Genomic DNA, 25575 nt, shown 5'->3' on the forward strand with positions numbered 1-25575 from the left:
GGAGTCCAGAGTGTGTGTGTGTGTGTGTGTGTGTGTGTGTGTGTGTGTGTGTGTGTGTGTGTGTGTGTGTGTGTGTGTCTATACATCCCATCACATACACGTATATATATATATATATATATATACTAGGGCAGCAGCCTCTAAGGTGCAGGGTTGAGTGACCGGGTGGTAGCTGTCTAGTGACAGTGACTAAGTTCAGGGCAGGGTACTGGGTGGAGGCCGGCTGGTGACTAAGTTCAGGGCAGGTTACTGGGTGGAGGCCGGCTGGTGACTAAGTTCAGGGCAGGTTACTGGGTGGAGGCCGGCTGGTAACAGTGACTAAGTTCAGGGCAGGTTACTGGGTGGAGGCCGGCTGGTAACAGTGACTAAGTTCAGGGCAGGTGACTGGGTGGAGGCCGGCTGGTGACGGTGACTAAGTTCAGGGCAGGTTACTGGGTGGAGGCCGGCTGGTGACGGTGACTAAGTTCAGGGCAGGTTACTGGGTGGAGGCCGGCTGGTGACTAAGTTCAGGGCAGGTTACTGGGTGGAGGCCGGCTGGTGACGGTAACTAAGTTCAGGGCAGGTTACTGGGTGGAGGCCGGCTGGTGACGGTGACTAAGTTCAGGGCAGGTTACTGGGTGGAGGCCGGCCAGTGACGGTGACTAAGTTCAGGGCGGGGTACTGGGTGGAGGCCGGCTAGTGACAGTGACTAAGTTCAGGGCAGGGTACTGGGTGGAGACCGGCTGGTAACTAAGTTCAGGGCAGGTTACTGGGTGGAGGCCGGCTGGTGACGGTGACTAAGTTCAGGGCAGGGTACTGGGTGGAGGCCGGCTGGTGACTAAGTTCAGGGCAGGGTACTGGGTGGAGGCCGGCTGGTGACTAAATTCAGGGCAAGTTACTGGGTGGAGGCCGGCTGGTAACAGTGACTAAGTTCAGGGCAGGTGACTGGGTGGAGGCCGGCTGGTGACGGTGACTAATTTCAGGGCAGGTTACTGGGTGGAGGCCGGCTGGTGACTAAGTTCAGGGCAGGTTACTGGGTGGAGGCCGGCTGGTGACGGTGACTAAGTTCAGGGCAGGTTACTGGGTGAAGGCCGGCTGGTGACTAAGTTCAGGGCAGGTTACTGGGTGGAGGCCGGCTGGTGACGGTGACTAAGTTCAGGGCAGGTTACTGGGTGGAGGCCGGCTGGTGACGGTGACTAAGTTCAGGGCAGGTTACTGGGTGGAGGCCGGCTGGTGACGGTGACTAAGTTCAGGGCAGGTTACTGGGTGGAGGCCGGCTGGTGACGGTGACTAAGTTCAGGGCAGGTTACTGGGTGGAGGCCGGCTGGTAACTAAGTTCAGGGCAGGTTACTGGGTGGAGGCCGGCTGGTGACGGTGACTAAGTTCAGGGCAGGTTACTGGGTGGAGGCCGGCTGGTAACTAAGTTCAGGGCAGGGTACTGGGTGGAGGCCGGCTGGTGACGGTGACTAATTTCAGGGCAGGTTACTGGGTGGAGGCCGGCTGGTGACTAAGTTCAGGGCAGGTTACTGGGTGGAGGCCGGCTAGTGACAGTGACTAAGTTCAGGGCAGGTTACTGGGTGGAGACCGGCTGGTGACGGTGACTAAGTTCAGGGCAGGTTACTGGGTGGAGGCCGGCTAGTGACGGTGACTAAGTTCAGGGCGGGGTACTGGGTGGAGGCCGGCTAGTGACGGTGACTAAGTTCAGGGCAGGGTACTGGGTGGAGGCCGGCTGGTGACGGTGACTAATTTCAGGGCAGGTTACTGGGTGGAGGCCGGCTGGTGACTAAGTTCAGGGCAGGTTACTGGGTGGAGGCCGGCTGGTAACAGTGACTAAGTTCAGGGCAGGGTACTGGGTGGAGGCCGGCTAGTAACTAAGTTCAGGGCAGGTTACTGGGTGGAGGCCGGCTGGTAACTAAGTTCAGGGCAGGTTACTGGGTGGAGGCCGGCTGGTAACAGTGACTAAGTTCAGGGCAGGTGACTGGGTGGAGGCCGGCTGGTAACAGTGACTAAGTTCAGGGCAGGGTACTGGGTGGAGGCCGGCTGGTAACTAAGTTCAGGGCAGGGTACTGGGTGGAGGCCGGCTGGTGACGGTGACTAATTTCAGGGCAGGTTACTGGGTGGAGGCCGGCTGGTGACTAAGTTCAGGGCAGGGTACTGGGTGGAGGCCGGCTAGTGACAGTAACTAAGTTCAGGGCAGGGTACTGGGTGGAGGCCGGCTGGTGACGGTGACTAAGTTCAGGGCAGGTTACTGGGTGGAGGCCGGCTGGTGACGGTGACTAAGTTCAGGACAGGTTACTGGGTGGAGGCCGGCTAGTGACAGTAACTAAGTTCAGGGCAGGTTACTGGGTGGAGGCCGGCTGGTGACTAAGTTCAGGGCAGGTTACTGGGTGGAGGCCGGCTAGTGACAGTAACTAAGTTCAGGGCAGGTTACTGGGTGGAGGCCGGCTGGTGACGGTGACTAAGTTCAGGGCAGGTTACTGGGTGGAGGCCGGCTGGTGACGGTGACTAAGTTCAGGGCAGGGTACTGGGTGGAGGCCGGCTGGTGACGGTGACTAAGTTCAGGGCAGGTTACTGGGTGGAGGCCGGCTAGTGACAGTAACTAAGTTCAGGGCAGGTTACTGGGTGGAGGCCGGCTGGTGACTAAGTTCAGGGCAGGTTACTGGGTGGAGGCCGGCTAGTGACAGTAACTAAGTTCAGGGCAGGTTACTGGGTGGAGGCCGGCTGGTGACGGTGACTAAGTTCAGGGCAGGTTACTGGGTGGAGGCCGGCTGGTGACGGTGACTAAGTTCAGGGCAGGGTACTGGGTGGAGGCCGGCTGGTGACGGTGACTAAGTTCAGGGCAGGGTACTGGGTGGAGGCCGGCTGGTAACTAAGTTCAGGGCAGGTTACTGGGTGGAGGCCGGCTGGTGACGGTGACTAAGTTCAGGGCAGGTTACTGGGTGGAGGCCGGCTGGTGACGGTAATTAAGTTCAGGGCAAGTTACTGGGTGGAGGCCGGCTGGTGACGGTGACTAAGTTCAGAGCAGGGTACTGGGTGGAGGCCGGCTGGTAACTAAGTTCAGGGCAGGGTACTGGGTGGAGGCCGGCTGGTGACGGTGACTAATTTCAGGGCAGGTTACTGGGTGGAGGCCGGCTAGTGACGGTGACTAAGTTCAGGGCAGGGTACTGGGTGGAGGCCGGCTGGTAACGGTATAATGGCGCCGGAGGGGATGGCTGCCGTTTTACGGGCTCCTAACCAACTGTGCTATTTTGTTTTTTCGTATTGTTTGTAACCTATTTTATACATGATGTTGCTTGCCAACGTCTCTTATGACCTAAAAGAGCTTCTGGACATCAGAACAGCGATTACTCACCTCGAACTGGATATTTTCTTTAATGAGCCCGAGGCGAAGGATATACTGCTTTGTCAAGACAAGGCCCAAATCCCCGTCATCAGCGTGAGGAAAAGACGGAGGAAAGGGGGGGGGGGGGGGTGCCTTGTAAGAATTTGCAGACGAGTAGGTAAACCACTACTACCCTCCGTAATATTGGCCAAGGTGCAATCATTGAAAAACAAACTGGACGATCTACGATTAAGACTATCCTACCAACGGGACAATAACAATTGTAAGATCTTATGTTTCACCGAGACGTGGCTGAACGACGAGACGGATAATATAGAGCTGGCTGGCTTATCGGTGCATCGGCAGGACAGAGCAGTTACGTCTGGTAAGACGATGGGCGGGTGTGTGTGTCTATTTGGCAATAACTGCTGGTGCAGTTATTAAAGAAGTTATTAAAGAAGTCTCGAGGTATTGCTCGCCTGAGGTAGAGTACCTCATAATAAGCTGGAGACCACATTATCTACCAAGAGAGTTCTCATCTATATTATTCGTAGCCGTCTATTTACAGCCACAAACCGATGCTGGTACTAAGACCGCATTCAACCAGCTCTATAAGGCAATAAGCAAACAATAAAATGCTCATCCAGAAGCGGCACTCCTAGTGGTCGGGGAATTTAATGCAGGCAAACTTAAATCCATTTTACCTCATTTCTACCAGCATGTGCAACCACCTTTATTCCACACACAAAGACGCATACAAAGCTCTCCCTCGCCCTCCATTTGGCAAATCTGACAAAAATTCTATCCTCCTGATTCCTATTTACAAGCAAAAACTAAAGCAGGAAGTAGTGACTCGCTCAATATGGACGTGGTCAGATGACGCAGATGCTACGCTACAGGACTGTTTTGCTGCACAGACTGAAATATGTTCCGGTATTCATCCAATGGCATGCCAGTCACCGGCTTCATCAATAAGTGCATTGACGACGTCGTCCCCACAGTGACTGTACGTACATTTCCCAACCAGAAGCCATGGAGTACAGGCAACATCAGCACCAAGCTAAAGGCTAAAGGCCACCCAAACTATTAACACATTGCCCCCCCCCCTTTGTTTTTACACCATCATGCCAGAAACCCTAGAACCACTCCAATTTGGGGGTGGGTCCAATTTGCATTCTTGAATGTTGCAAATAGATATTCCCTTAATAGAGTCAACGTTATTTCTCATTCAACATGTCAGAGGTATTTTTGTTCTACATAGCCTATTTCTATGTTACTACTCGCTGTTTATTATCTATTCATAGTCACTTTACAAATGACCTTGACTAACCTGTATCCCTCGCACGTTGACTCGGTACCGATACCACCTGTATATAGCCTTGTTATTGTGATGTACATTTCTTGTGTTACTCATTTTTGTATAATTTTTTTTCACTTTAGTTTATTTTGTAAATATTTTCTTAACTCTTGAACTGCATTGTTGGTTAAGGGTTTGTAAGTAAGCATTTCACGGTAAGGTCTACGCTTGTTGTATTCGGCGCATGTGACAAATATAATTTGATTTGATGGCTATTTAACAGTCTGTAATAGAAGGTGTTTTTCAGTCTCTCGGTCCCAGCTTTGATGCACCTGTACTGACCTCGCCTTCTGGATGATAGCGGATGAACAGGCCTTTTCTCGGTGGCTGAGGTCCTTGATGATCTTTTGTCCTTCCTGTGACATCCAGTGCTGTAGGTGTCATGGAGGGCAGTGTTGTAAGAAGACAAACGGAGGCCTCTGCATATCCTCTCATCTATACTGTCAATGAGTTGGATCCTCTTTACCTCGACTGAGCCTGTTGGTTCCCCCTGCTTTTGCAGACTCTCCCAGTCTCTTCTCCATCGATGGAAGTTCCTTTTATACCCACTGAACTTGGGTAGACAGATTGGCTTTATCCTCAGTGTCGGTTGTGGAGCTGCCATGGGCACCTGCGGCACTCTCCCTCTGTCTCTCTCGTCTTCTGCAATTATTTGTGCTGTGAGAAATCCTGCCCTCCTTGCTTCAAGGTTGTTGCCGAATGCCTTCAGATCCTTCACTCTCCCTCCGAGCCTTTCCTTTTCTGCCACCGGAATCCACATCTCCCACTCTGCTAGGCTTGCGATTGCATTTTGGACTTGTGTTTTCACACAATCCCACCGTAGCTCAAAGCCATCTCTGTTTACAGCGGTAACAGGTATCTGAGCAACTCCATCACAGGCTGTCTCGGCTTCATGGATTGCAGACTTCACCTCATTTTCGACATATCTAGGCCATAGATTGGACTGGACCATCTCCCTGACTTCATCCAATCGTGCTTCGCATTCTTGGAACGTCTTCTCAACTTCAGTCTGCTTCTCCTTGCTCAGTTCAGCTTCTTCACCCTCATCGGTTCCAGCTTCAATGTCTGCCAGAAGGCCAGCCCTGTACTCGTCATTTGTCTCACTGACCGTCCTCGCCTCCGACTTGAGCTTCTTGAACTCCTCTTGTAGTTCTCTTTTAGTCATGTGCTTTGCGACTCTGCTGAGGAAGTTTGCCTGCTTGGTAAAAGTGCTTTTAGCTAAAGTTCTTTTTTGCTTCAGCTCCTTCACTGTTATTCCAAGAGCTTCCTCCGCCATGTTGAGATGTCAGTCAATATTCCTCTCTGCGACGACAGCTTTCCTGACTTCAGGCCGTTAATCCTTTAGTCTTCACTGCCACGCGGTTATCAACTGTCAAGTTGTGTATGGTTCACACTGCAGCTCTTTGCCCAAACTTGAAAAAGGCCTTTAAGGACTGAAGGACGCAAGGGACAACTCAATTTTCTTCTGACTTCTTTTATTTCTTTAGTCAGTTAGTTAATTAGTTCTTTAGTTAGCTAGTTAATTAGTTAGTTAGTTAGGTTGATAACCTTTAAAGGCAAAACACAAAAATAAATATACATTACTTCAAGTAAGGTCATTTCAAAATAAATATATAATCTTAATGTAATCATATTATCTAAATTATACTATATACTAAATTAGACAATTGGTCTCAATTCTCAACACAAATAAACACCTAACTGGCAACAATTTTACACAATAATGTCCATGTGCCTACCGGTTGAGTCTCCAGAATCCTAAATAAGCTGAATGTGTATGGATGAGAGTCTCCTCTTCCGTGAAGGACTTCCAGTGAAATGCTTTTCCACCAAACATTTCACCACCTGCTATCACAAAGGTGCACCAGTATATATGTTCCCCAGGGAAACACAAGCTAATGATGGGTTCCACAATGCATACAATCTTTCGCCCCCTGCTGGTGTTTTATCTTTGAAATCAGTTGAAAATCTGAACGCCTTGAATATGAATACCTGTCTTTTGACGCAACACCTCCCACTTGATCTCCTGGTTCTTGAACCCAAGGAGGTCACATCGGCTCCATCTTCGATGGCTTTACTTCTGCTCTTCTACAGGTAATAACACAACCAAACGCCTGACGTCCCTGTGAAGAATTGTAGCAGGGATTTTGGTAGAACGTTTCTTTGCTTTGTCTCCACAAACATGCTTCAAAGTTGAGATAGGATAACTTGGGAAGGTTCGTATATTTGCATCTCTCACAATGTCCTCCTTGTCAGCGTTGACATTGACGACCCTACCAAGCTTATACTGACTCCTCAAAGCGTTCTGGTCTGCAAGCCAGACGACGTCTCCAACGGCCACGTTTCGCTGCTTTGTGTGCCACTTACTCCTCACAAACAGGTTAGGTCCAGCCAACTGACTCCACTTCCTCCAGAACCAGTTAACTTCTGCTTGAATGACTCTTAACCGTTTGTAGGAGTTGTCTTCAAACTCAAAGCTTCCTAAGTCTCCCCTAGGTCCAGTCCTTCCAAGCAGAAGAGAATTAGGGCTGATGTATTCTATGCAGTCCTCCCGGCTCTGAGTCCTGGCATCTATGGGCCTTTCATTGGCAAGGTTAGCAGCCATGAACATAAATGTTTGAAACTCACTCCATGTGAAGAGTCCTTCGCCTCTCATATTGTGCAAGGCCCGCTTCACAGTGCGAACAGCTGCTTCTGCAGCACCATTCCTCTGAGGGGAGTCTGCTGGGTGGATCTTCCAGCTCCACTCTGTTCCATGCTTTGAAGCTTCATTTTCAAGCTCAGATGTAATTTGTTGATCCAGGAAGTGGTAGAGCTCTTTGAGGGCAGGTCTGGCACCCACAAAGTTCTTTCCAGGATCTGACCACAGATTCTTTGGATGCCCTCTCAGTGCCGTGAATCTTTGGTAGGCCAGTAAGAAGCCTTCAGTTGACTGGTCACTGACAACATCTGTGTGTATAGCTCCTGATGCCATACAGCAGAAGACAATTCCCCACACCTTGAGCTTGACTTTCTTTCTCACCTCGTCCTTGATTTCATATGGTCCAAATAAGTCCACTGTTGTATACTCAAATGGTCTGGCTGGTGTTATACGCTCGGGTGGAAGGTCACTCATGATCTGTTGGCACTTTCTGGCCCTAGCCTTTCTGCACACCACACAGTTGTCAACTCTCTTTTTAGCCAGCTTCCGGCCTTTTAACACCCAGGCTTTCTTCCTCATCCGGAGGAGTGTACCTGCTATTTCTTCATGGTTTGCATCATGAGCCTCTTGGGCTAGGAGAGTGGATATCCATGCCTCATATGGTAGAATTGGTACAGCAGTCTCGTCCTCATCAAAGATCTTGAACCTCCCTCCACAAACCAAGAGCCCAGTCTCTTCATCTCTGTAAACAGCGAGTCTGTTGAGAGTGGTGCCTTGAAAGGTTATACCTTCTTGAGCTGCAAGGAACAGGTCTCTTAGTGCATCTTCACACTCCCCAACAGTGAGTACAGCTTGTTTGCCTCTGGACTTCCAGTTTGTTGAAAGAATTTCCTCCCACTTTGGTTTATCTGAGGCTGAATTCCTGGTCAACACTTCTTTCCATTTCGTTGCAGCTCTCCAAACCCAGGCAGTGACTCGGATCAGCCTGGTCAGGCTGCTGAATTTCCTGATGTCAATCAGTCTTGTTACCGCAGAGCCAGCTGGTGGTCTTCGGATCTTAGTCTTAGGTTCATCTGGGTTATTTTGCCTGCTTTGCTGTGCATCACTCTGACTTTCCTTCTGAACTTCAACTTCAGGAAGTACGTCATTCTTGTTTCTCTTCGCCTGCGCTCTGGTCAGTGCTGCAGAGAAATATTTCCTTTGAAGTTTGTTTATGCCTTCCTTGGCATAAGCTGCAATTTCTTTGGCTGACTTCTGTGGCCACTCTTCCATGGGTTGCCGCAGGAACGCTGGCCCATTTTGCCACATGGAATCTTCTTGGAGGTCTTCCGGGGCTGCCCCTCTTGTTATGATGTCAGCACTGTTCAGGCCTCCCGGGATCCACCACCAGTCTTCGACAGATGTGGATTTCTGGATCTCTCCAACTCTGTTCGCGAAGAAAGATTGATACCCATAACTGTCTGTCTGGATAGCTCCCACCACAGTTTGACTGTCCAGCAGATGGAGCCATCGTTCAATTTCTATACGACTGTGTTTTTCAACGTACTTTCGAAGTCGTGCTGCGCAGACAGCACCGCAGATTTCAGCTTTCACTGCCTCCCCCTTTTGGTCCAAAGGTGTGAGTTTTGCTTTGGACTCAACCAACCTGACTTGGATGCCTTGCTCGGTTTCCCATCTGAAGTACACTACGGCTCCATAGCTCTTCTCACTTCCGTCAGAGAATGTTATTCCCCAAGGTTTACCAATCCAGTTGACTGGTGTGAGGCTTCTGTGGAAGGTGATTTGGCTAAGACGTGTGTACTCCTCAAACAGTTTGATGGCTTCTTCTCTCAATTGTTCAGACAGAGGTTTGTCCCACGTGTTTCGGGTCAGAGTTCTGCCTCCAGCTTCTTGAAACGCCTTTCTGACAAGAATGGCGCCCTTTTGTTTGGCAGGTGTGACGAGGCCTATTGGGTCATACAGGCTAGCTACTTGGCTTAGCAGTTCTCTTCTCGTCAGTGGGTTTGGAGTTTTCCCTCTCACCTCTTCTTCAAGGAGATTTTGTCCGACTCTCATCTTCTTTTTCCTCTTTGAGAAATTGATTGAAGTCATTAGGTACAGTTTGTCCTCTTCACCAAGGTATCCAACTCCAAGGGCTTTATTGTCTCCTTTCCTCATCTGGTTTGGGAGAATAAGTACTGTCCCTGACACCGCTCCTTGTTCTCCGGGTACGATTTCCTGCCTCCCACTTTGGCCTGACCGGACCCAGGGTTTGAGGAAGAATCCGCCTGTCCTCAGGATCTCTTCAACTCCTTTGGTGTCCTTGTCCAGCTTTTGTAAGTCATTATGGGAAGTCAGGATGTCATCGACATAGGCATCCTCTTCAAGGATCCTACGTCCTCCTCCCGGTGAGCGAACATGGGCAGTTTTGCTGTCTCTCTCATGGCCAGTTGTGCAATGCACCCTGCTGGTCGATCGCCAATGTTGACTCTGGTGATGGCATACTCTTCAATCTCTTCCTCCTCAGTGTTTCTCCAGAGAAATCTGTGGAGATGCATCTCCAGGTTTTCTAACCACACCGAATTGTACATCTTCCTGATGTCGCCAAGAGCAGCATGGACACCTCTTCTGAACCTGAGTAGTACTGCTCGGATGGGATTGAGGACATCAGGCCCTTTCAGCAGCAGGTCATTCATGCTGACCCCTTTAAACTTCTGGCTGCTGTTCCATACCAGTCGCACAGGTGTAGTGACAGAGTGTGGGTTTGGCGCCACCAAGTGGCTGACATACCATACTGGTCCTTTCCAGCTGGCGATCATCTCTTTGGTGAGTTTCTTTGCTGCTCTTCTCTCCACCATTTCCTGTACTTGAGCTGTGTATGCTATTTTCCACTCTGGCTCTTTCTTGAGTTGTTTCTCTGTTCTTAAGAAGGTGGCTTCAACCCCACTCCTGTTGTAGGGAAAGGAACTTGGATCTTGAATCCAGGGGTATTTTGTGTCCCAGTGCGGTTTATCGCTGTGAGCATCTGCTTTGATGTAGGTGAGGCCTTTCCTTATGATCTCCAGCTCCCTTTCCTCACTCAGAGTCATTTCCTTGCCTCCTGGTTGACAATTTCCGCACCGGCATCCTCCACACTTCGGTTCGCAAGCTGCTCCAATGCTATCCCATTTCCACCAATCCAAGAACTCTCTGCGAGCAACTATGCTTTTGGTTTCAGCTGTGAACTCTTGTGTTTTAGTTCTCTTGATACTTGACAGCGGTTGCTCTCATGGATCGAGCAAATTGCGTTCCAGACCTGTGCGCGGCCATATCAACTTCTTCAAACAGATCTGGATGTGCTCCACCAACAATCTTTCCTAGCGGGCTCTCCCATAAGACAAGGTCTCCAATCACCTTCACTCTTTGCGGAGCAAGTCTTCCCTCGCGGTGGCTTATCAGTAGCTCAATGCTCTCAGGTCTCCTCAGATCTCCTAGACTGACTTCTGGGAAGAACTTCTTGAGTTGCTCAGGTTTGATGACTCTGTGGATGTTGGCAATTTCATTCAAACCATAGCAGACAAGCTCATGGGCTCTTTCTGTGCCTCTAGGCATTTTGACCCTCACTCTGAGGAGATATCTTCTGGTTTTAACCTTCATGGCCATCCCCCCAACTCCATGGACGACTAAAGTGATGTTTTCACTTCGAAGATTTAATCTCCTGACAGCTCTGTGGGTGATATAATTTGTGTCCGATGCCAAGTCGATCAGGGTTCCAATTTTTTGTCCTGCATTGGCAGTTACCTCGAGCAGCATTAGAATAACTGGCAATTCTTCTACTGCACTTGACACAATCTCTCCAAGCTGGATCTTTTCACCACAGTTTGTCTTTGCGGTGATGTTGGTGAACGCTCTCTTGAATTTGTCTGCCATCTCTGGGGAGAGTTTAGATACAAATTCTTCCTGCTCCTCAGTCCGCGTTCTCACATTGAATTGTCTTCTTTCTGAGTCACTCCTCCTGAAGTCTCCCTTCAGGCATAGAAAGAAATGGTGGTCTTTTTTACAGTTTCTGTTCCTGCACAGGTATGTCTCTTTGCATTCATCATCTTCTCCATGACAGACCAAGCACCTCTTGCAGGCCCCCAGCTTTTCTACAGCAGCCAACTTTTCCACCGGCTTCAGTTCCTTGAAACGCTTGCAAAATAATATATTTTCTCTGTGCTTTTCATCACCACACACAACACAGCCTCCTTTCGTTGTGGACGACCGCGTGGACGCATATTTCCTCTCCATGCAAGCATTTCTCTTTTCTGGCCTTTCACTCACTCCCAGCTGCTCCAGTTTTTCAAGAATTTCCTCTTGTGTTTTCAGGAATTTAAGAAGGTTCTCAAAGTGATTATCTGGTGTGACATTATTCCTCGGATTAACCATGAAGACAAGCCACTCTCTCTTGATGTTGTCAGGTAACTTGCTTTCTATGGATCTGATCACTAGAGGGTTGTTGATGGCTCCTGTGTTTCCAAGCTCCGTAAGGTCATCCAGGGCCTTCTCTATAGTTTGGATCATGTCGATAACTTTTCTAGGCTGATTTGCCCTTAAAGCAGGAATTTTCTCCAGATCCTCCATTATCTCCAAGGCAATTGTAGACTTGTTTCCATATCTGTTCTCCAGCAGCCTGAACATGTCCTCAGCAGTGTTGTAAGAAGACAAACGGAGGCCTCTGCATATCCTCTCATCTATACTGTCAATGAGTTGGATCCTCTTTACCTCGACTGAGCCTGTTGGTTCCCCCTGCTTTTGCAGACTCTCCCAGTCTCTTCTCCATCGATGGAAGTTCCTTTTATACCCACTGAACTTGGGTAGACAGATTGGCTTTATCCTCAGTGTCGGTTGTGGAGCTGCCATGGGCACCTGCGGCACTCTCCCTCTGTCTCTCTCGTCTTCTGCAATTATTTGTGCTGTGAGAAATCCTGCCCTCCTTGCTTCAAGGTTGTTGCCGAATGCCTTCAGATCCTTCACTCTCCCTCCGAGCCTTTCCTTTTCTGCCACCGGAATCCACATCTCCCACTCTGCTAGGCTTGCGATTGCATTTTGGACTTGTGTTTTCACACAATCCCACCGTAGCTCAAAGCCATCTCTGTTTACAGCGGTAACAGGTATCTGAGCAACTCCATCACAGGCTGTCTCGGCTTCATGGATTGCAGACTTCACCTCATTTTCGACATATCTAGGCCATAGATTGGACTGGACCATCTCCCTGACTTCATCCAATCGTGCTTCGCATTCTTGGAACGTCTTCTCAACTTCAGTCTGCTTCTCCTTGCTCAGTTCAGCTTCTTCACCCTCATCGGTTCCAGCTTCAATGTCTGCCAGAAGGCCAGCCCTGTACTCGTCATTTGTCTCACTGACCGTCCTCGCCTCCGACTTGAGCTTCTTGAACTCCTCTTGTAGTTCTCTTTTAGTCATGTGCTTTGCGACTCTGCTGAGGAAGTTTGCCTGCTTGGTAAAAGTGCTTTTAGCTAAAGTTCTTTTTTGCTTCAGCTCCTTCACTGTTATTCCAAGAGCTTCCTCCGCCATGTTGAGATGTCAGTCAATATTCCTCTCTGCGACGACAGCTTTCCTGACTTCAGGCCGTTAATCCTTTAGTCTTCACTGCCACGCGGTTATCAACTGTCAAGTTGTGTATGGTTCACACTGCAGCTCTTTGCCCAAACTTGAAAAAGGCCTTTAAGGACTGAAGGACGCAAGGGACAACTCAATTTTCTTCTGACTTCTTTTATTTCTTTAGTCAGTTAGTTAATTAGTTCTTTAGTTAGCTAGTTAATTAGTTAGTTAGTTAGGTTGATAACCTTTAAAGGCAAAACACAAAAATAAATATACATTACTTCAAGTAAGGTCATTTCAAAATAAATATATAATCTTAATGTAATCATATTATCTAAATTATACTATATACTAAATTAGACAATTGGTCTCAATTCTCAACACAAATAAACACCTAACTGGCAACAATTTTACACAATAATGTCCATGTGCCTACCGGTTGAGTCTCCAGAATCCTAAATAAGCTGAATGTGTATGGATGAGAGTCTCCTCTTCCGTGAAGGACTTCCAGTGAAATGCTTTTCCACCAAACATTTCACCACCTGCTATCACAAAGGTGCACCAGTATATATGTTCCCCAGGGAAACACAAGCTAATGATGGGTTCCACAATGCATACAATCTTTCGCCCCCTGCTGGTGTTTTATCTTTGAAATCAGTTGAAAATCTGAACGCCTTGAATATGAATACCTGTCTTTTGACGCAACAATCATATAAGAAGTTTGACAAAGACAGATCGAGAGGGAGATCGAGACAGAGGGAGTGGACTCTGTACTCTGATCCATGATGTCTCCTAACTCCACTCTGATCCATGATGTCTCCTAACTCCACTCTGATCCATGATGTCTCCTAACTCCACTCTGATCCATGATGTCTCCTAACTCATCAGTACACGTCTCCCATTAAAACTGCTGAAGGTGACTAATGAACAGCCATAAACAGCGTTTCTGTTGGTCTTCCTACCAATGAGACTGGAAACACTGTCAGGTTGTGCCTAAAATGGCACCCTATTCCCTATATAGTGCACTACTATAGACCAGAGCCCTATTCCCTATATAGTGCACTACTATAGACCAGAGCCCTATTCCCTATATAGTGCACTACTTTAGACCAGAGCCCTATTCCCTATATAGTGCACTACTATAGACCAGAGCCCTATTCCCTATATAGTGCACTACTTTAGACCAGAGCCCTATACCCTATATAGTGCACTACTATAGACCAGAGCCCTATACCCTATATAGTGCACTACTTTTGACCTGGAATAGGGTGCCATTGGGGACACAAACACGTTGTCAGCTAGACATCAGGCTAATGGTAGATTTACATCATCCTCATGTAACTATCTATTACCCATGAGCCTCTGCTCTCTCTGTGATTCACAGGACTTCATCATACTCTGTCATCACGAGCCACAAATGTCACTTAGCCTGAATGCTAATGACATAGTTTACAGATTAATTCATCTAAATGAATGACGAGGCTAGTGTAAGTTAGCGCTTTTGTGTGTTGGCTTGGGTTACGTAACCTATATTTTACTTTATTTAGTAGTTCACTGCATTCGATAGCGGGGATAAAACTACAATACATTATTTCTCGTCAGACTCACGTTCTATTATGTTGAATAATGAACGAAGTACTGCGCGTGCCTGTGTGTTTCTGTGTTTCATGCCTGTGTGTTTCTGTGTTTCATGCCTGTGTGTTTCTACGTTACAGATGGCTGTGTGTTTCTGTGTTACAGATGGCTGTGTGTTTCTGTGTTACAGATGACTGTGTGTTTCTGTGTTTCATGCCTGTGTGTTTCTACGTTACAGATGGCTATACCACAGATGACATAGAGTTCTACTGGAAAGGAGGGGAGAATGCTGTGACAGGAGTGACCCGCATCGAGCTACCGCAGTTCTCCATCATGGACTACAAACTGGTTTCCAGAAATGTGGTTTTTTCCACAGGTACAGTAACAGCCATGGAGTGCCATGATTAGGGTTGCTTTTCCAGAAATGTAGGGTTGATGATTCCCCGAATCAGGAGGGAATCTACATTCCTCCAACTAGGATTTCTGGGAAACCTGGGAGTTTTGTGAAAGTTTACATTTACATTTACATTTAAGTCATTTAGCAGACACTCTTATCCAGAGCGACTTACAAATTGGTGCATTCACCTATAATATCCAGTAGAACAACCACTTTACAATAGTGCATCTAAATCTTTTAAAGGGGATGGGGGGGGGGGGTAGAAGGATTACTTTATCCTATCCCAGGTATTCCTTAAAGAGGTGGGGTTTCAGAGTTTCAAAGTTACTGTAACACTTATCATGATCATATTATACAGTCCCCATGTTTGGTATCATTGTCAAAATAATTGGCGCACTCTTTTGTGATTCATATGTTGTTTGTTAGAGAAACCAGACCAACACCCTTTGATAAAGTTTCTGTTGTTTATTAGACAAACAATAGTCTACTGTCTATTCTATTACTGAAGCTATAATCTACTGTCTATTCTGAGTATTACTGAAGCTATAGCCTACTGTCTATTCTATTACTGAAGCTATAGCCTACTGTCTATTCTGAGTATTACTGAAGCTATAGCCTACTGTCTACTCTATTACTGAAGCTATAGTCTACTGTCTATTCTATTACTGAAGCTATAGCCTACTGTCTACTCTATTACTGAAGCTATAGCCTACTGTCTATTCTATTACTGAAGCTATAGCCTACTGTCAATTCTGAGTATTACTGAAGCTATAGCCTGCTGTCTATTCTGAGTATTACTGAAGCTATAGCCTGCTGTCTATTCTGAGTATTACTGAAGCTATAGCCTACTGTCTATTCTGAGTATTACTGAAGCTATAGCCTGCTGTCTATTCTATTACTGAAGCTATAGCCTACTGTCTATTCTGAGTATTACTGAAGCTATAGCCTGCTGTCTATTCTGAGTATTACTGAAGCTATAGCCTGCTGTCTATTCTGAGTATTACTGAAGCTATAGCCTACTGTCTATTCTGAGTATTACTGAAGCTATAGCCTACTGTCTATTCTATTACTGAAGCTATAGCCTACTGTCTATTCTGAGTATTACTGAAGCTATAGTCTACTGTCTATTCTATTACTGAAGCTATAGCCTACTGTCTATTCTATTACTGAAGCTATAGCCTACTGTCTATTCTATTACTGAAGCTATAGCCTACTGTCTATTCTATTACTGAAGCTATAGCCTACTGTCTATTCTGAGTATTACTGAAGCTATAGCCTGCTGTCTATTCTATTACTGAAGCTATAGCCTACTGTCTATTCTATTACTGAACCTATAGCCTACTGTCTACTCTATTACTGAAGCTATAGCCTACTGTCTATTCTGAGAATTACTGAAGCTATAGCCTACTGTCTATTCTATTACTGAAGCTATAGCCTACTGTCTATTCTATTACTGAAGCTATAGCCTACTGTCTATTCTATTACTGAAGCTATAGCCTACTGTCTATTCTATTACTGAAGCTATAGCCTACTGTCTACTCTATTACTGAAGCTATAGCCTACTGTCTATTCTATTTCTGAAGCTATAGCCTACTGTCTACTCTATTACTGAAGCTATAGCCTACTGTCTATTCTGAGTATTACTGAAGCTATAGCCTACTTTCTATTCTATTACTGAAGCTATAGCCTACTGTCTATTCTGAGTATTACTGAAGCTATAGCCTACTGTCTATTCTATTACTGAAGCTATAGCCTACTGTCTATTCTATTACTGAAGCTATAGCCTACTGTCTACTCTATTACTGAAGCTATAGACTACTGTCTATTCTATTACTGAAGCTATAGCCTACTGTCTACTCTATTACTGAAGCTATAGACTACTGTCTATTCTATTACTGAAGCTATAGCCTACTGTCTATTCTATTACTGAAGCTATAGACTACTGTCTATTCTATTACTGAAGCTATAGCCTACTGTCTACTCTATTACTGAAGCTATAGCCTACTGTCTATTCTGAGTATTACTGAAGCTATAGCCTACTGTCTATTCTATTACTGAAGCTATAGCCTACTGTCTATTCTATTACTGAAGCTATAGCCTACTGTCTACTCTATTACTGAAGCTATAGCCTACTGTCTATTCTATTACTGAAGCTATAGTCTACTGTCTATTCTATTACTGAAGCTATAGCCTGCTGTCTATTCTATTACTGAAGCTATAGTCTACTGTCTATTCTATTACTGAAGCTATAGCCGACTGTTTATTCTATTACTGAAGCTATAGCCTGCTGTCTATTCTATTACTGAAGCTATAGCCGACTGTTTATTCTATTACTGAAGCTATAGCCTACTGTCTATTCTATTACTGAAGCTATAGCCTGCTGTCTATTCTGAGTATTACTGAAGCTATAGTCTACTGTCTATTCTATTACTGAAGCTATAGCCTACTGTCTATTCTATTACTGAAGCTATAGCCTACTGTCTATTCTATTACTGAAGCTATAGCCTACTGTCTATTCTGAGTATTACTGAAGCTATAGCCTGCTGTCTATTCTATTACTGAAGCTATAGTCTACTGTCTATTCTATTACTGAAGCTATAGACTACTGTCTATTCTATTACTGAAGCTATAGCCTACTGTCTATTCTATTACTGAAGCTATAGCCTACTGTCTATTCTGAGTATTACTGAAGCTATAGCCTACTGTCTACTCTATTACTGAAGCTATAGCCTACTGTCTATTCTATTACTGAAGCTATAGCCTGCTGTCTATTCTGAGTATTACTGAAGCTATAGTCTACTGTCTATTCTATTACTGAAGCTATAGCCTACTGTCTATTCTATTACTGAAGCTATAGCCTGCTGTCTATTCTATTACTGAAGCTATAGCCTACTGTCTATTCTGAGTATTACTGAAGCTATAGCCTGCTGTCTATTCTATTACTGAAGCTATAGCCTGCTGTCTATTCTATTACTGAAGCTATAGCCTACTGTCTATTCTGAGTATTACTGAAGCTATAGCCTACTGTCTATTCTATTACTGAAGCTATAGCCAACTGTCTATTCTATTACTGAAGCTATAGCCTGCTGTCTATTCTGAGTATTACTGAAGCTATAGTCTACTGCCTGCTCTGAGTATTTGATGAATGTTTTTGCTATTTTGACGGTATAATATAGTTTTGATGAACTTATTTATGTTTTGAGAAGGCAACTACATTTTGACAGTTTAGCAAAAGGCCGGAGTTCTTTCTCTCGTGCACACTCTGTTTTAAAAATCCATTGTTCCAGAAAATGATTGTACGCGATTGAGGAAAAACTGTAAGCATAAAACATAAACGTTTATTATTATACTGAGAAATTAAATTTCCATTTCCATTGTGGTCTCGATGCTAAGTTGCGAACAAATCATTTGGAGTTTGGTCCAGGCTTGCTTGTTACCATGGTTTACGAAAACTCACCTATGCTGCCGTTGCTATGGGAACGTGAACCAAGCCACGACATAAGATGGGCCCATCACTGTGTTTGTGCCGCTTGAGCTAAGCAGCGGTACTGTCACTTTTTCCATCTTCTCCCACTTGAACTATGTTGCGTTCCTATAGACAGGTGCCTTCCCAAGACTGTCTCTAGTTAGTACAGTCTAGTCCAGGACATTCTGTATGTCTGTCTTGAAATAAGACGCAGTATTGTTTTCCCTACAGGTGCCTACCCACGTCTGTCTCTGAGCTTCAAGCTAAAGAGGAACATCGGCTACTTTATCCTCCAGACGTACATGCCCTCTATCCTGATCACCATCCTGTCCTGGGTCTCCTTCTGGATCAACTACGACGCCTCCGCTGCCAGAGTGGCTTTAGGTACTGCCTTTAAAAACTGACCTCGGGAGGGAGGGAGGGAGAGAGGGAGAGAGGGAGAGAGGGAGAGAGAGAGAGAGCACTCTGAGCCAGTGCATTGGGACACAGAGTGCGAGGTTATTTTTTTTGCTGTGGTGTTATTTAAGATACTCTTTGAAGAGGTTTCAGATGTTTTGGGTACATGGCCAGGGACTCTGCTGTCCTACCTTCAGGGGGAACCTGGTTCCACCAGAAGGGAGAGCTCGGGATGGGGTATAGAGTTTGATCATAGCCTGAAGGTAGGGAGGGCCATTTCCTCTTGCTGCTCCGTAGGTAAGCGCCATGGTCTGGTAGTGGATGTGAGTTTTGACTGGAAGCCAGTAGAGTGTCTGGAGGAGTGGGGTGACATGGGAGAACTTAGGAAGGTTGAAAACCAAGTGGCTTGCAGCGTTTTGGATAAATTGCAGGGGTTTAATGGCACAAGCTGGGAGCCCAGACAACAGCGAGTAGAGCATGAACCTGCAGGTGTGAGTCACTGCTTTGATGTTTGCAGAGAATGACAGGGTGTTATCCAGGGTCATGCCAGGTTCTTTGCACTCTGGGAGGACAACACTGTGGAGTTGTTAACTGTGATAGCAAGGTCTTTGAACGGTGCAGGCATTCCCCGGGAGGAAGAGCAGCTCTGTCTTGTCGATATTGACCTTGATGTGGTGGACCACCTGGGAGTCAGAGGAGAGGAAGGAGAAAAGTAGTTGAGTGTCATCTGTATTGCAAATATAGGAGAGACCATGTGAGGATATGACAGAGCTGAGTGACTTGGTGTATAGAGAGAAGAGGAGAGGTCCATCCTCATAGCAGTGATAGGAGAGACCATGTGAGGATATGACCAGTGACTTGGTCTATAGAGAGAAGAAGAGAGGTCCATCCTCATAGCAATGATAGGAGAGACCATGTGAGGATATGACAGAGCTGAGTGACTTGGTGTATAGAGAGAAGAAGAGAGGTCCATCCTCATAGCAGTGATAGGAGAGACCATGTCAGGATATGACCAGTGACTTGGTCTATAGAGTGTTACGCAGAGTGGAACAGGGAAACCCAAGAGCAGACTCAGACGAGGAGATTGGGAGGAGGTAACCAAGGTATTTATTGAAACACAGTGGGGAAGATGGGGTGCAGGTCAGGGGAAGCTTGGGGGGGTTGCTAGAAAGCAGGTGCGGAGGCTGAGGCTGGAGTGAGAGGGTTTGGGACAGGGTAAGCAGGTCCGAAAGGGGAATCCAAGGGAGCAGTAGAGTGGGGAATCCAAGGGAGCAGTAGAGTGGGGAATCCAGGGGAGCAGTAGAGTGGGGAATCCAAGGGAGCAGTAGAGTGGGGAATCCAAGGGAGCAGTAGAGTGGGGAATCCAGGGGAGCAGTAGAGTGGGGAATCCAGGGGAGCAGTAGAGTGGGGAATCCAGGGGAGCAGTAGAGTGGGGAATCCAAGGGAGCAGTAGAGTGGGGAATCCAGGGCAGAGTAGCAGGATGAGGAGGAATGGGACTGGAGACAGGGACCAGAGTCAGAGCGGGGCAGAACTGTAGCGGAGAGGAAAACCGTGTCAGGCAAGGAAAACGGGCACAACAGGATCTAAATAGTAATAAACGGCTAGAAACGTAGACTGACTGAGCAGAGATTACGATCTGGCAGGGTGGAAGTGGCAGGACTGAGTATTTGTAGAGGTCTTGATTACGGAACAGGTTGCAGCTGGTGGGGATCTGCTCTGACTCCAGCACACCTGTCTCCATCCACACAATCACACACACAGAGAGGGAGAGGGAGAGCACTGAGGGAGTGGCGGCAGGTCAAGGAGACACAGGATGAGCAGTAGAGGCCATGGCAGGAGCAGATGTAACATAGAGAGAAAAGGAAAGGGCCTACAACCGAGCTCTGGGGGACACCAGTAGTGAGACTACGTGGTTCAGATACAGATCCTCTCCATGTCACCTGGTAGGAGCGGCCTGCCAGGTAGGATGCAATCCAATAGTGTGTAGAGTCTGAGACGCCCAGCCCTGAGAAGGTGGAGAGGAGGATCTGATAGAGCCTGAGACACCCAGCCCTGAGAAGGTGGAGAGGAGGATCTGATGGTTCACGGGGTCGAAGGCAGCGGCTGGGTCTAGGAGGATGAGAACAGAGGAGAGAGAGTCAGCTTTGGCAGTGCGGAGAGCCTCCATGACACAGACGAGCAGTTTCAGTTGAGTGACCCATCTTGAGGAGGAGGTCAGAGACCTGGTCTTGTGGTGCAAGGACAACAACCTCTCGCTAAATGTCATCAAGACTAAGGAGAAGATTGTGGACTACAGGAAAAGGAGGACCGAGCACGTCCCCATTCTCATCGACGGGGCTGTAGTGGAGCAGGTTGCGAGCTTCAAGTTCCTTGGTGTCCACATCAACAACAAACTAGAATGGTCCAAACACACCAAGACAGTCGTGAAGAGGGCACGACAAAACCTATTCCCCCTCAAGAGACTGAAAAGATTTGGCATGGGTCCTCAGATCCTCAAAAGGTTCTACAGCTGCGCCATCGTGAGCATCCTGACTGGTTGCATCACTGCCTGGTATGGCAACTGCTCGGCCTCCGACCGCAAGGCACTACAGAGGGTAGTGCGTACAGCCCAGTACATCACTGGGGCCAAGCTTCCAGCCATCCAGGACCTCTATACCAGGTGGTGTCAGAGGAAGGCCCTTAAAATGTTCAAAAACTACAGCCACCCCAGTCATAGGCTGTTCTCTCTGCTACCACACGGCAAGCGGTACCGGAGCGCCAAGTCTAGGTCCAAGAGGCTCCTAAATATCTTCTACCCCCAAGCCATAAGACTACTGCATTGCCCCCTCCCTCTTTTACACTGCTCCTACTCTCTGTTATTAACTATGCGTAAGTCACTTTAATAACTTTACCCACATGTACATATTACCTCAATTACCTCAACTAACCGGTACTCCCGCACATTGACTCTGTACTGGTACCCCCTGTATATAGCCTCGCTATTGTTATTTTACTGCTGCTCTTTAATTATTTGTTACTTTATTTTTTCTGCACTGTTGTTTCTGCACTGTTGGTTAAGGGCTTGTAAGTACGCATTTCACTCTAAGGTCTACACCTGTTGTATTCGGCGCATGTGACAAATACAATTTGATATGATTTGGAGCCTGATTAGTTAGGGTCCAGAAGATGGTTCTGAGAGAGATGGAGAGAGAGTTGATCAGAGACAGTGTTTTGGAAAGAAAATAAAGGATACCGATATGTCGTTTTTTGACGTCAGATGTCGAGTGTTTATTTCTTAAAGCGAGGGGGCAACTCTCGCCATTTTAGAGTCAGAGGGGACACAGCCAGTGGTCAGGGACGAGTTGATGAGGGAAGTGAGGAATGGGAGAAGGTCTCCAGAGATGGTCTGGAGGAGGGGATGGGGTCGAGCGGGAAGGTTGTAGGGCGGTCAGACCTCACTAGTAGCGGGATGTCATCTGGAGAGAGAGGGGAGAAAGAGGTCAAGGCGTAGGGTAGTTCTGGAGAGAGAGAGGGGAAAGAGGTCTAGGAGTAGTTCTGTGTGGATGAGACCTGTGGACTCGATAGGCTGAGTGGATGAGACCAGTGGACTCGATAGGCTGAGTGGATGAGACCAGTGGATTCGATAGGCTGAGTGGATGAGGAGTGGTTGATAAAGTGGTTGACAAAGTTGTCCACTCAGAGGGAGTTGGGGTGGTGGAGGATTAAGGATGGAGGAAAAGAGTTTCCTAGGGTTAGAGGCAGAAGTTTGACATTTAGACTGGTAGAAAGTGGCTTTAGCAGCAGGTACAGAGGAAGAGAAGGTAGAGAGGAGGGAGTGGAAGGAATGTTAGGTCCTGTGGAAGTTTAGTTTTCCTTGATTTTCACTCAGCTGCCCACAGCCCTGTTCTGTAAGCTCGCAATGAGTCACTTGGAGCAAGAGGGGAGGGGCTGACCTGGCCAGGAGGGAAGGGGACAGTGTGAGTCATAGGGTGCGGAAAGGGAGGGGAGTAGGGTCGAAGAGGCAGAATCAGGAGACAAGAGGGAGAAGGAATTAGCAGAAGGGAGAGACGATAAGATAGAAGAGGAGAGAGTTGTGTGAGAGAGAGAGAGAGAGAGAGAGAGACCATCTTGGTAGGAAAGGGAGACAGAAACCATCTTGGTAGGAAAGGGAGACAGAAACCATCTTGGTAGGAAAGGGAGACAGAAAGGAAACAAAGCAGTCATCACAGACCTGGAGTCGGGTTGCAGTGAGATTAGTAGGAGAACAGCGGTCTCAGAGGTCAAGAGTATTGCCTGCCTTGTGAGTTGGAGGGGATTGGGATAGGGTGAGGTCAAAAGAGGCAAGGAGTGAAAAAAGAGAGTTGGAAAGAAATGAATTGATTTAAATGGGCGGATGGTACAGTTGATCTACTTGGTGGACACATTCCTGACAGGTGAATGATCTTGCAACTATGAATTTTGATAGAAAACTTAGAAGCTAAATAGATAGGATCTTGAAACCATGGAAACACTTGTCCATCTATGTGAAAATTACACTGAGTAATTGAAATGTATCAAATTAATCCTTAAGTTGGTAGGAACAAATCTATTATTGTGCCAATGTTATCTGATGTATGGCAATAAGAATTACATAAAGGTAGTTGCACGCTCTATATATAAACTCCCAGTAATTTATTGGGTAAATCACCTCCCTATATATGGAGTGTGTGACTCTCTCGTTATTTTAATAGTTTATTCGCCGTTAGTCAGAACCACCAAATCGTTTTTCTGGGTGTTCGCCATCTCATGTTTTTCTTATTCTGGTTGATTTAATGGCAACGTCGATGTAATGCTTTTCATTTAGAGAAGTATGGGAGTCAGGCGCAGGACACAGGGATGAGTGCAAACAAAAACGTGTTTACTCAAAACCATAATAAAACTTCTACCACATCAATAAAACATGGTTGGGAGAAACACCTCCAACAACCACAAAACATGAACAATCACAGACAAGACAAACAGGGAAGCCAGAGGGTTAAATAATGAACATAATCAGGGAATATGAAACAGGTGTGTATAATTAAGACAAAACCAAACGAACAGGGAAACATAGATCGGTGGTAACTAGTAAGCCGGTGACGTCGACCGCCGAACGCCGCCCGAACAAGGAGAGGGGCCGACTTCGGCGGAAGTCGTGACAGTCGAATATCCACCGAGGGACTTTATCTTTGCGTATCAGAAATATGACGTTGCCTGCTTACGCGCTGTAGGCATCCATTTACACAGGGGATGTGGCTACTATGGCATTTTGAGCTGAATATCAGGAGTGAGTCAAAGAACTACACTTCCCAGAGTGCACCAGTAGCAGCAAACCGGCTGCTTGTCACCTGATCAATAATTTTCACTTATTTGGAGCACCTGTGAAGGCATGGAGGGCGTCAGTCATTCAGAAGAACAAACTTCAGAGGGAAAACTCCAAGTTCACTCACAGGTTCAGTCCAAAGACGCCAATGGTAAAAGGCTTAAATGGTTAATTCATCTTAGTTATTTAGAATGTTATTTAAATGTTTAAACTAATTTAAGTTCATTAAAATGTTTAATTAAGATGTTAACTTTTTGTTCTGTCTTTAAAGGTTTACAACCTAATTTACTGGCTAATTTACTGGCTAAGTTACTGGACAGACCAATCAACTGAAGGCAAACTAAAAATAAGAAAGATTGAGTCGGAAAATTGAGTTGTCCCTGTGTCCTTTGGATGGTGAACAAGAGGAGGACTTGACAATAGTCTTGTAGCCAATGAGATAAGCTTTCCAGGGATATTGTAGTTGACCTGGGTGGGACAAAGCAAGTTCTAGAACATTTTTATGCGTAATGTAAACTATTGCCAACTGGGTCAGACACGAGACGTACCGAGCACACTGCATTACATTGTAAACAGATTATCGCTTTAATTTAATCTCTTTAGCATAAAAGATGGCTTCTTAAGAAAACAACATTTTTTTTTATCGAAAAAGTAAGAATATCGAACAGGAACCTAAAAAAAAAGGCAGTTATTAATAAATATTCCCGACATAGAAGCTTGGAATAAAATACTGGAGACGGACTCGGATCGGGGGAGCGATTTGGACAACGAGGATTTAGACTCTGGCGACAAAGATAGCTTCTAGAAGGATTGGATCCACTTTTAGTTCTGTAAGTAAATTATTTTCATGACTTTAGAAAGCTAATTTACTATATGGATTTAGTTTTTTTTATAAGTTGTCTGCTTTTTGTGCTTTTGATTTAGTTTACATAGGCCCTATGTAACAAGTAATTTCAATGTTATATAATTCCATAGTAGTTATTGTCTGTGTTTCATATTAGTTCACGGTTTGCTGTTCTAAGTTTCATCCTTGTAATTTTGGAGAGACCACTAAACTCTCAGGGCCGTTGGAGGGGCCACTCAGCTCTCAGGGCCGTTGGAGGGGCCACTCAGCTCTCAGGGCCGTTGGAGGGGCCACTAAACTCCCAGGGCCGTTGGAGAGGCCACTAAACTCCCAGGGCCGTTGGAGAGGCCACTAAACTCTCAGGGCCGTTGGAGAGGCCACTAAACTCTCAGGGCCGTTGGAGAGGCCACTAAACTCTCAGGGCCGTTGGAGAGGCCACTAAACTCTCAGGGCCGTTGGAGAGGCCACTAAACTCTCAGGGCCGTTGGAGAGGCCACTAAACTCTCAGGGCCGTTGGAGAGGCCTCAACTCTCAGGGCCATTGTTTATTTGTGGTCCTCACCTCTCCATTTGTCTCTAAAGTGTTACTGTTTGCATTGTGTGTGTGTGTGTGTGTGTGTGTGTGCTTCACACCTATGTGAGTCACTGTAGATAAAGTTGAGGCTTGGTGTTTTCACTTTAAAGTAATGTAGTTTTGTAAATTTAGTCAACTGTAATTC

General features: G+C 46.5%; 1 protein-coding gene and 1 long non-coding RNA gene across 2 annotated transcripts in view; both read left to right on the forward strand.

Annotated features, from left to right (window-relative positions):
• Positions 1 to 25575, forward strand: part of gabrb3 (gamma-aminobutyric acid type A receptor subunit beta3) — a 52306-nt gene that overhangs the window by 15314 nt on the left and 11417 nt on the right. The window contains exons 6-7 of the mRNA XM_029695354.1: positions 14672 to 14809; positions 18528 to 18680. Of these exons, the coding sequence (XP_029551214.1) occupies positions 14672 to 14809; positions 18528 to 18680 (291 nt within the window). The remainder of the gene's footprint in view (positions 1 to 14671; positions 14810 to 18527; positions 18681 to 25575) is intronic.
• On the forward strand, positions 24052 to 24382 carry LOC115151428 (uncharacterized). Its single transcript, XR_003867289.1, has 2 exons — positions 24052 to 24164; positions 24285 to 24382. It is a non-coding gene; the product is annotated as an uncharacterized LOC115151428 (long non-coding RNA).

The sequence above is a fragment of the Salmo trutta genome, chromosome 17, assembly GCF_901001165.1.
Source record: "Salmo trutta chromosome 17, fSalTru1.1, whole genome shotgun sequence".
In the NCBI taxonomy this organism is placed as follows: Eukaryota; Metazoa; Chordata; class Actinopteri; order Salmoniformes; family Salmonidae; genus Salmo; species Salmo trutta.